This window comes from Schistocerca serialis, chromosome 2, assembly GCF_023864345.2.
Source record: "Schistocerca serialis cubense isolate TAMUIC-IGC-003099 chromosome 2, iqSchSeri2.2, whole genome shotgun sequence".
Taxonomy (NCBI): Eukaryota; Metazoa; Arthropoda; class Insecta; order Orthoptera; family Acrididae; genus Schistocerca; species Schistocerca serialis.
The window spans coordinates 681,560,984-681,573,065 of NC_064639.1; the positions used below are offsets into that span (position 1 = coordinate 681,560,984).

Here is a 12,082-nt window from a genome sequence, read left to right on the forward strand (position 1 = left end):
TGTTATTTTGTATTATTTTTTCCTGGTTTGTTGTGTTATATGCTTGTAGACGTGTGACTCTGGCGCATAAGTGGACATTGCAATAGCATGATAAAATCAGTTACAATGAGAAGTGGAAAATGATGTCATTTTAAAAAAGTTTAGAGCTAGCATCCAAGACACTCAAAAATGTTGTGAAAGGCTTATAATAAGGAGACTTTCTAACAAGATGATGATTGGTGGTACAAATGATCATGTGAAAAATAACAAATGGTGAATGATATGACATTAATTATGCAACATCCACTAACACTTGCACAAAAGTTTGCTCATTCAGAATCTTTTCACTCGGTATTAGGGCAAGAAGAAAATTTCTCAGCCTAGTATTTTAGCGTGCTCCACTAAGCTGTTCTGTATACTAGAACCTCGATTATCTGACCTTACATTAACTGACTCCTCGTATTATCCAACAAAGTGTCCGACCACTTATTTGTGCTCCATGTTGAAACAATTTTTCTGCTGTCACAACATGTGTCCCTCGGAGTCACGTTGCATATCCTCATGCATGCTCAGTTGACAGATTGCTGTACTGCTGAGGTATTTGCTTTGCTGTACTCTTTAATGTGCTGTTTACTCTGTGTGCTTTTATGCTTTTTTTCTGTATTACATTTAATTTTAAAGTTGCCTTGTAATGTTATACAGTGTATTAAGTTGTAATTAAGAAGTATAAGAGATTCTTAAAGACTAAAAATGCCTAAAAATCGGAGAAGGAAATATGTTGTGTGCACAGGCGAACAGAAGCCCTGCCCCTCCTCCAATGCCACTGACTTCAATGGATCAAGTTGTTATTGTGGTTTAAAAAAATGGCTCTGAGCACTATGGGACTCAACATCTTAGGTCATAAGTCCCTGTGGTTAAAACAATGTTACAGGAGGAAATATGTGAGTGCTTTGTTAGAGAAAACAGAAGAGTGTTGTGATTTTTTGAAGCAATGAAATGCCCCAACGTAAAAATGCAGTTTACACAGTTATTCTGGATTGATGAGAACTTAAGAAAACCAGTCTACAAAAATCATGGAAGGACTTTTTTCCTAGCCTAACCAAGAGCAAGAGCTTCCAGAAACCAATAAATCTGAAAATGCAGGCTTAATCAGCATGTGCAAACTCTTCAGACCGATAACCAGCCTGTTGATGTAAGGGAATGGCTAGCAGGAGGTGATGATGCTGCTGTTACCAGTGAAGAAGTTGAAGATGATAAGTTCATCAATCTTCTTTTGCAACAGTGTAGTATTGAACAAAAGGAGTCAGATGATGAAGACAAGTAAGAAGAGCATAAGATCAGCCACTTTGAAGCAAAGGATGCATTCGAGACTGCCCTCAAATATTTGGTACAACAGCCAACTGCTACAGCTGTAGACATATGTGGACAAAAAAGTGGTGTGATGCAGCTGAAAAGTTACGGATTAAAAAATTTGGAGGGGGGGGGGGGGGAGATAAAAATTACACTTTTTAAAACAGGTTTTCAGCATCTAAAACTTTCTGTTTTTCTTTCTCTTTATTAGAAACGTTTAATTTTTTTTACCTCATTTTGATTTATTACATTGTTTTGAGCTCTGTAAATTATTTTTGTCATTCTTCTCTAATTATCCAACAATTTTAGCAGTCTGACCACACTTTAGTTTCCAAAGTGATGTTTAATTGAGGTTATACTGTATTATAATTCAGTTTCATTAGTTAAAGAAGTAGCCAAGTAGCAACACACTGTAGACTGCTTTTAAATTAAATAAAAATAATAATAAGGCAAGGCCAAAGACCTCTCAAACTTAAAACCCTACAAATTAGTATATCTCATTAATGCACTTCGAAAGATTCCAGAGTGCTTGTAATGTGAAAGACTTCAGGTGCACAGAGGTCTTGTGGGTCTTAACCCACACCAAATTTGATTCAGGCAGAACAAATCAGTTGAGGACACGTTACATAAGCATTGTGCATAATAGAAACATCACACCAAAAGTACATAATTGCAATATTTATCTATATAGCAGATGCATTTGCTAATCTGTGGATACCCACTGCCTTTTACAGTAGGTTCCTTGACTACTGTAAGGACTGGATGATTGAGTGGCGTGCAGGCAACTGCAAGATGGTAAAGAAAAATCACCAGGCAATGCCCACAGGAATCAATCTGCAGGCCCACCTTCTGGGGCCTAGCAATAGAACCTCTATTAAATCTGAGGCAGATGACAGCACCAGTGGAATCATTGTTTATGCAAATAGCTAGTGGTATCATTGACAACACCGGGAGTGCCCCTCCCACCGTCCAGACCATACCAAGTGGTGAATGACTGGTGATGACATAGCAGTCGGTCACTAGGTCTTCAGGGTCTGACCTCAGGATTTCCTTTTCCTTTTTTGTACATTACAACACCACAAATACTCTTGGCAACAATACAACTATAAACAGAGCCACATAAAACATTATACATACTTCTCAGTGGCACACTACGAAGAAATCTGACAGTTAAACTAGGTAATCTAGAGTATCATCAAACATACGAGAAAACACGAGGGCATAGATCTCCATAAGAAAATGACGATTAAAGTCCAAATAAAAATTGTAACTGACAAGGGTTCAAAGGTATTACACAAATGAGCAATAGTAAACTGTAGAGATTACCATCGCAATACATGAAAATATACCACTGTCCACTTTTTGAGTTGATAATATGCTTTGCAGCTATCACCTGACTGCAAAAGCTTTACCTTGCTAGTGACCATACTATGATTAGGTGCAGGCAGAGAAGTGTGCTCTTATGTCTGCCAGTGGTTTTTTGAACCATGTCAGTGGAAGCAGTCACTGTGGTTTTGGGAATGTACCCAACAGACTTCACCATCCACAAGCTGCTTAATACTCAATGAAGAAAATAAATGCAATAGCAGAACAACACATCTACAACAAACACAATCTAAAAGCTTGGCAAATAAACATTTGGCAACAAAAATGGGACAATAGAGAGAAGAGCCAAAAAGCCTATGACTTCTTGTGTGATATCAGGGACTTAATGAGAATTAAGCATACTCACCCCAGTCACTTCTTGGCTGACTTCTTAACTGGCTACGTCCTGTACCCTGTGCACCATCTTCATGTGTATATTTGTCAGGAGGGCAAATGTGCAAGTGAGAGGGGGGAGGGGCAGGGGAGGTTCCCCTAATGCGTCACCTTACACTGCAGACAATTTATACAGGCTAAACAATTAAAATACACATGATGGAATCAAATAAACACTATGTGATCTTGACAAACAGCCACACAGCTGACACAGTATCGGCCTACTTTTAATGACTGTCTCAAAAAGCCATATAAAAAAACTATGCCATAAATCAACTATGTAGGAAAAGACAGATTGCTGCTTGCTGTCTGCAATTTAACATGTCTTCTTTACAGTAAGTAGCAGTCTGTCTTTTCCTAAAATGCTGATATTCCTACCTGGAGTTTCCATTGTTTGATTATGCCATAAATCAGTTGGACTCTTGACTTTTGTCATCATGCAGCATATATCAACATGACATAAACAAAAGAACTCAGTGATGCCAATGTCAGGCGAAGCTATTTCTCCTTTTTTTCCTTCTGCTCCACTCACATATAACAAATATTCATGTATCAACATTACTGTTTGTGGTGTAGCAATATGATTAGGAAGCTGTAAGATTCATCTTAGTGGCCCAGTGCCCTGCAGAATGCCTTCCCACATGAGAAAGTTGCCATTGGTTGTCCATGTGCTCACACATTGCAGGCCTAGTCATATGCTTTAACACTTTGCAGTTCCTTTTAAATCACACACCTACCTGTGAATTGTTAATTAATAAGGTCATTTCCTTTGTACTAGTCACTATGAAATTTTATGTAGGCTTTCAAAATAATAATAATAATAATAATAATAATAATGAACTCCTGTACATTTCTGTTCTATACCCGAAATCATATTGAAGATATTCAAAATTACGTGAATTCTAAGTTTTATAACTTTCCATTAAAAGCATCATCCTGACACATTAATATATTTTTATAAATGTAATAATTAAACACATTGGTGCTAAATAGTTAATTAAACAGTGTTTTGTGGTTTTATCCACAAAATATTCACAGTGATCACGATCTCAGGAAATTCATTTCCTTCATTAATAAAAAACCCTTTAAGACCAACAATCTGTGAGAGTGATTTATTTTCTTCATAGTATACCCACTTCATGTTCATACTAAACATGGAAAATGCATGGTCAGACAATGAGATTTTAGTGTTGCAACCATCAAACAAGATCATTTGATACTGGATTTTTATGTATTTTTTTTTTGTACATGGGGTTGTTTGTCATTTAAAGTACGAGGATTTAACAGTTGATATCAGTAGTCTAGAAAATGCTTCCACAAAATTTATCCACTGTAGTTTGTGTCCTTGCTAAGATATTTGTTACATAAAGTTTACTGTAAAAGAGTTTGTGCCAGTACAGCATTTGAACTGATGCATTTCCTTACTTTCTTATTCTTACATATTTCACAGGTCCTGGCAGAGAGACTGAAAATTCAGGAGACATTGAAGTGTGCTGTAACTGTGGACAGTCTGCTGTAATGTATGTTTCTTTTTATTTATTTTACATTGCTAAATAATGTGATTTATACCACCCACACATTATTGATATTGCTAAGTAATATTTCAGTGTAACTGTAAGAAAATACTAGTGTTAATGGCAAATTCAGCAATGTTTCCACTACTCATTTTGAGCAGTTACCACATTACAACCATTTTCTTGTTTTTGTCTTGTGCTATCTGAATGTAGACTTTCCTGTATCATATGTTTCACTGACGATCTGCAAATAAAATAAAATAAAACAATGGAAGGTAAAATGAAAATAGTAAATTTATCTACATTAGATTAAGTAAGGTTGATACTGCTTGTTTGATTAAGCAAATTAAATAATAGTTAGATGAATGAAAAATGCTGAATCTACCGACTGTGAACATTTATTCAATGGTCCTGATTTGACAGAGTTTCCCCTGTTGAATTATCTTTATTATAAGTCTTTATTTAACTTTGTGAGAACTTAATTCGTAATAGAATGCAGAGTAAATTCTTAAACTGTGTTCATCTCCATTTCCCTCTATCCAAAATCAGCCCAGGTTGAGACATTCTTGTTACTTCTCCATCAATCCCTGTCTTTTCCACCAATATTCTTCTGTAATTGTTTTGTTCCAGTCCAGATTCCTTCTTCTTATTCTGGTCTTGATCTACTCAATCCATCTTGCTGTGGGTCTCTGCTCAAACTTGACCTCCATAATTTGTTTTGGTATTCTTCCATTTTCCATTCTCTTTACAAGTCCAAACCATTTCAGCGTATGCTTCTCAATTCTGTCATTCAACTTTTCTACCCCAATTGCCTTGCTTACATAATCATTTCTCACACTACCTCTCCTTGTTTTCCCAAACATGTCTCTTAGTAATTTCATTTCATTAGCCTAAATTCTACTCTTTTCTCTTCTTTTCATTGTCCAGGTCTCCTATACATATGTCATTATGGGTGCAAAGTACATCTTTTACAGCACTTCCTTTCACTTCATTGGTACCTCCCTCCCCTAGGCTAAGCCCCACGCACACTGGTAAAATGCATTGCCCTGTTGAACTATTTTGTGTTTGCATTCTGCGTTACTTCACTTACTAAATGTTTGAAGTTCTCCACAATTTCAATTTCCAGCACTTTAATATTAATTTGTCTTTTTCCTTCTCTGTATTCTCTAGTTATTGCGATAGTCTTGCTTTTCTCCATGCTGCATTTTGTGTCATATTTGTCTATTTTTCATTTAATATGGCCAGTTGTTTTTGTGCATCTTTAATGTCAGTTGTCCACAACACAGAAATTTTGGCAAATAGCAAAATTTCGTCTTCCTTCCTCTATAAGCTTGTGTTGTTTATTTTTTTCACATTTTTGCCCAACACTATTATAAATAATAATGGTGAAACCACTCTTCCTAGTCTCAGCCCCTTAACATACTTAATCCAATCAGTTCTTCCAACTATACTCGTGGCCATGTCAAAAGCCATACTGCACCTCTTCAAACTGACCCTCCACTTTAGTTATCACTGTTGTATTCACCATTCTGAACTGTGGATTATTATTCTCTTCCTCCTTTCTTTGGGCATACATTTCTGTGTCCATATGCAACTTAGCAATCTATATAACAATTGTAGCCCAGTAGGTCCAACTGCCTTTATCATTCTCCTAACTGGTAGTTCCACTCCAAAAATTGTAATATGTTTCTCTTCTTTTAAGTATAGGTTGCCACTGTAAATCTATTCTCTTCTTATCACTATTTTTCAAATTTAGTAGTTTGTCAACATATTCTCTTCCTCTTATCCCTATCTCCTCTGGTTATGTTATGAGCTCTCCACTCCCTCCTTTCACCAGCTTTGTGTAAGTTCTTTCATTCATCTTACTTCAAGTAGTCAGTGTAGCAGTCTTTTACCCGAACAACACTCTTTTCCTTCTTTTTGTGTCTGTTCCATTCTTGCTTCCATTTTTTAACTGCTTCCTTCAACTGCTCATTTCACCATGGTGTCTCTTTATCCTTTGTCCAGACATTCTGGAGTTCCCTGCAAAGCTTACGAGTGCATTCTTTGAACTTATCCCATTCAGTGCTGGAGATTTCAAGCTTAAGTATTTCCTAGAACTTTTCCTATATCTTCTTTTCTTTTAGTCTTCATGCTTTTATTTTCTTCTCTCTAACTGCCTTCATTCTTCACATTTTACCCATCCACATCTTTACTATCACTTCTTGATAGTCTCTATCAAAAGCTTCTCCTGGGAGTGCAGTTACATCCATTAACTGTCCACAGTTTTGCTTTTCCACCAGGTAGTAGTCAACTTTATCTTTTCTTCGTGAATCAAGTATTACCCATAATCAAACCATTTCTTTCAAAAAATCAGCCAGTTACTCCCCTTCATCATTCTTTTCCCCATACCCATAGAAACCAATTACCTCTTCCTTCCCTATACTTTCATTTCACACATGGGCATTTATGTCAGCCATCACTGTCATTTCTACACCTGTAATTCTATTGTAAAAATCTTTCTAGGAATTCCTTATGTTGTCCTCTTTATTTTTTGTATGTGATGTTTATACACGGATGATGTCCTTCACTCCATTACTTTCCCTCAGTCATATCTTCATTACCCTGTCACTTTTGTTTTCCACTACTCCCACAGAAGAGTTGGTTTTACTATTACATCTGCTCCATTTTAACCTGTTATCCGCTCCTCCAATAAAGTGATTACCTTTTCCCTTTTCCCCTCCTCCCTCTTCTCTTCCACTTGACTTCCCTAAACCTCAACATTCTCCTTCTCCATGAAATCACTCAGCTCTTCTGGCTTCACAGTCAGGATCATTACTAGCCGAAAAAATATGTACTCGCATTTGGAAGAAGAATGAAGAAAAAAGTGTAAGTGACAAACAAACGGAGATTAAGAAGTGCTTTAGATGAGTTCCAAGCTGTGCCATCGGCCAAACGCAAATTATGAAGTGGTTTAAACCGATTAGGCAAGAAACAATCAATCAAGTCGTCAGCCAAACGAAAATTAAGAAATGGTTTAAACCGAAGAAGGCAGATGTGGATGAAGCAAAACTTATACAAGCTCCAGAAGTTAACTCACCTGCTGATTGCCACCAGTGAACAGACGCCACACACAAGAAAGATACAGAAATTTTTTTAGGGTAAGTGCTGTATTAGAAATGCCATTAGATACAGAATCAGAAACCGTTTCAACTAAAGTTACTAAGTACCCAGATTTTGCTATACTACACCATAACGTTCAGTCACTCACAAATAAAATTTCCATGTTGGAAGCACTACTCCAGTATGCACTAAACATAGATGTAATTTGCATTATTGAACATTGGCTACGAAATGACAAAGTAAAATTAACCTCAATCTCAGGATATAGATTAGCAAGTCATTTTAGCCGAGAGTTTTCCAAACATGGTGGCTCTGCTATCTTTGTGAAAGAACAAATCAAGTTCTGTGATGTCAGTAAAAGTTATATTGACTCAATTGAAAAAGACTTTGAACTTTCCATTACCAAACTGCCAGAGCTTAATTTCATAGTTATTAACATATATAGAGCACCAAGTGGAAACCTGTCAGTCTTCATGAATAAACTAGAGGTTCTGCTGAACAAGATCAGTACACTAAATATGAAGATAGTGCTTTGTGGGGATTTCAATATTGATTTTTCAAAAGACAGCAGCGGCAGAGATGCTTTGATAAATATGACCAACACATTCAATATGATCCCCACAATACACTGTCCAACAAGATTAACAGAATGCACAAATTCCATTATTGACCAAATATTCATCTCAAAAACAACTTACAGATTCACAAGCAGAGTACTGAGCATGGGTTATAGTGATCATGAGGCACAGCTGCTGTGTATAGAAATGCCAACAAGTAGTAGCAGTTCCGGAAAAGTAGTTGAAAAAAGAAGCTTTCCTGAAGATAACATTATAATTTTTAATCTCTTACTGGCGAAGGAGAACTGGGAAAGCATCGCGACTCAGAACAATGTTGATAGCATGTACATGAGTTTTCAGAGCATCTTTCTTCACTATTTTAATGTAGCATTTCCAAAAGTAGTAAAAAACAGTAAAACCTAACAATAATAAGCAATGGGTAACTGAAGGCGTAAAAATTTCCAGTGAGAGAAACAGATTTCTGCAGTACTCTTGTAAGAAATATAGAGTAACCCAAGAAATCACAGATTATTCAAAAGCCTACAAAAGAATCTATGGTAGAGTAGTCAAAGAGGCAAAAATTATGTGGAATGACAATTTGATAAGAAACTCATGTAACAAAATGAGATCCACGTGGAGAGTTATAAAGAAAGAAACTTGTAGTTCAGTGCCAAAGAAAAAGAATGTATCATTAACACTAGAAGGCTCAAAAGTCACAGACCCAAATTCAGTTGTGGAAAAATTCAATGAATACTTCATCTCACTAGCTGAAGACCTCATTCAAGTACACCGTCAAGGACCAGTCCCAAGTTTCTCCAGCAAGTCAGTGACCTTCAATGCTTCTATGTATGTGTATGAAACAAACCCCAATGAAATTGTAAGTAAAATTAAATCATTAAGCAATAAAATGTCAAGTGGTCACCACATAGCAAACCCCTTGGCAAAAATTTTCAACCTCTCTTTAAAAACTGGTGTATTCCCAGATATTTTTAAAATAGCAAAAGTTTCACCACTGCTAGAAAAAGGTTCTTCTGAAAAAATATCAAACTACCGACCCGTGTCACAGTTAAGTTCCTTCTAAAAAATTCTAGAAAAACTCTTCTATGACAGACTTTTAAGTTTCATAAATAAATATGCACCTCTTACAGTACAACAACATGGTTTTAGAAAGTCTAAATCTACACATACAGCAATTTTCGAATTCTTAGACTGCATTTTAAAATCCCTTGATCAACATAAATTAGCTGCAGGTATTTTTCTAGATATATCAAAAGCCTTCGATGTCCTGGACCATTACATTCTGCTCGAAAAATTAGAAAGACGAGGAGTAAGATGTGTAGCACATAGCTGGTTGTGTTCATATCTAAAAAACCGCAGGCAGAAGGTATCACTTCAGTATGAATTCAACAAAATGAATAAAACAAGAAACAACTTCTTTCTGTCTAGGGAATTATCAATAAAATATGGTGTACCACAGGGCTCAATCTTAGGTCCACTACTCTTCTTGATTTATGTGCACGACTTAGTTGAATATATGAATCCTACAAAAACTATCCTGTTTGCCGATGGCACCAGCATATTGCTCACTGGATCCAGTCCAGAAAATTTGCGGTCCACAGCAGAAAGTTCTATGAAAAGACTTTCTGAGCGGTTCACAAAAAACAAACTCATTATAAATACTGAAAAAACTGTGTGTGTCGATTTTCATTTAATTCCTTGAACTAATCAAATGTCTATTCAAGCCCAATTAAAAAATTATCCCCTAGAAAATGTAAGTGTCACAAAATTCTTGGGTCTTTGGGTTCAGCAAGACTTAAAGTGGGACACACATATAAATAACTTGTGTAGAAAACTATCATCTGTGTGCTAAGGCCTAAGAATGTTAAAGGCTACAACAAGCAAAACAACAGTACTGCAGGCATACTATGCACAGTTCCACTCACTAATCCGATATGGGATCATTTTCTGGGGATACTCAACTCACAGTGTAAAGGTTTTTAGAATGCAAAAAAGAGCTTTAAGAATAATTTGTGGCCTTAAAAAGATGGAGTCCTGTAAATCCCATTTTACTGAGCTTGGTGTTCTAACTGTTCCAAGTTTATTAATTTTTGAAACTATCTTGTTCAGTAGGGACTACCTCCTGAAAACAGGCAAACTGCTACAGAACAAAAGTGTACACAACTATAGTACCAGAAGGGAATCAAATATACATCAAAAATATCACAGAACAACCACCTATCAGAGCATAATTAACATTGGTGTAATACTACACAATAAGATACCAGAGGAAATAAAAAATACTATTCATCCAATATTTAAAGCTAAACTAAAGGCATTTCTAATAAAGCACTGTTTCTATTCTGTCAGAGAATTTCTGAATAAGTAACAAAATTAATTGTAGTAGGTACCTAATTTTAATTGCTAGTACTATGTATTATTGTAACTTATCTTTGACCTGTCCTATATCAATTGTACAATTTGTGCTATATGATAAAACTGGACCAATAAAAAATCAAATCAAATGTTAATGATGCCCACTTTAGATGCATCAGAAATAGTTGTCCTCTTCTCAAAGTTCCTCCAGCACCCCCTGAACAGAACTACAGGTCACCTGCAAGGTATCCCCTGACCTGTTTTGGTGCTGGTTTAAATTTACAGTCCATATATAGGCTATTATTACAATGAGGTTGTCAATCTCAAAGGCATTTTGGAGCTACTGCCAGCATAAGTTTAGGCTGCTCCTCATGTGGAGAAGAGGCGCCCTTTGCAGCCACTCCTCCAGAGTGTATATGTTAGAGGTAATGGGATACAAAACCTGTTATTTCACTTTCTCCACTATTCTTAGATAATAGCTAATAAACAGTCAGTTTGGCTCATTTAAAAAGATCTGTGTAGAGTGATTCATACTTGTACATAATTAAGGAAGTTGTGGAAAAGTTAAATTTTTTTCAACTTCTTTCTGTATTCTGTTGCAAAAGTTCACAGTTCATTCACATAATGTTTGTAGTAAAATAAGATTAAATTTATAGCATATAAAGAGAATTATTTTGATAAATTGTAACAATTTCATGGTATCTTTTAAATATTGGGAATCTGCTTGACAAAATCATACTGCTATGACAGTGCGTACTGTCTTTGTTCATGTTCTGCTGTAGCTGGCGTTGAAATGCTACATAACAATCTTTTCCCTGATATCAGGGAAATAATATGGCAATCAGACTTCCTTTTATCATGGTGTTACACAGGGTACAATACCATCATCATTATTGTAAATATGAAATTATTGGCTAAAGAGGAAGTGCACATCCCTCTGTGGTCAATGGGCACACAGTTGGCTTTTCCAAACATCTAGTGTTTCTTAAAACTTTGAACAAAAACTGTCTGTTGCTAAGTAACAAGCTTGCAGCAAGAGACGGCCGGAAAGCACTTTCTACGCACGAGCTGTGTGAGAATTGTTATGTTATAGTGACATCAGAATACAGAGATTAATCAATAACTGTTTACATTCCTCTCACTCCTGGGAGACCTGGGAGATGGTAACGAGAGGAGTCTAAAGTACACTTCAAATTGAGCACAATAAATCCAACATCAACACCAAAATGTGATTCTCAGTGTGTCAAAAGAATTAGAGCCCAATTTAAATTAGTAAAAAAATGTCTCACCATTAATTTTACAGTTGATATGACAGAGTTATGTAATCAGAAAATGTGATCAAAACTAGTGTAATGGTTCAGGGCTGACACACTTTGCTAGCCACAGTTCTGTAATGATATTCACAGCCACTTATCTCACACTCTGCCCTGGCTCAGTGAGTCAATTCCA

At 36.1% G+C, this 12,082-nt stretch overlaps 1 protein-coding gene across 1 annotated transcript in view; it reads left to right on the plus strand.

Moving 5' to 3' along the window:
- The window catches only part of LOC126457798 (DNA topoisomerase 3-alpha), a 197,141-nt gene that overhangs the window by 148,127 nt on the left and 36,932 nt on the right, over positions 1 to 12,082 (plus strand). The window contains exon 16 of the mRNA XM_050094395.1: positions 4,538 to 4,607. Within this exon, the coding sequence (XP_049950352.1) occupies positions 4,538 to 4,607 (70 nt within the window). The remainder of the gene's footprint in view (positions 1 to 4,537; positions 4,608 to 12,082) is intronic.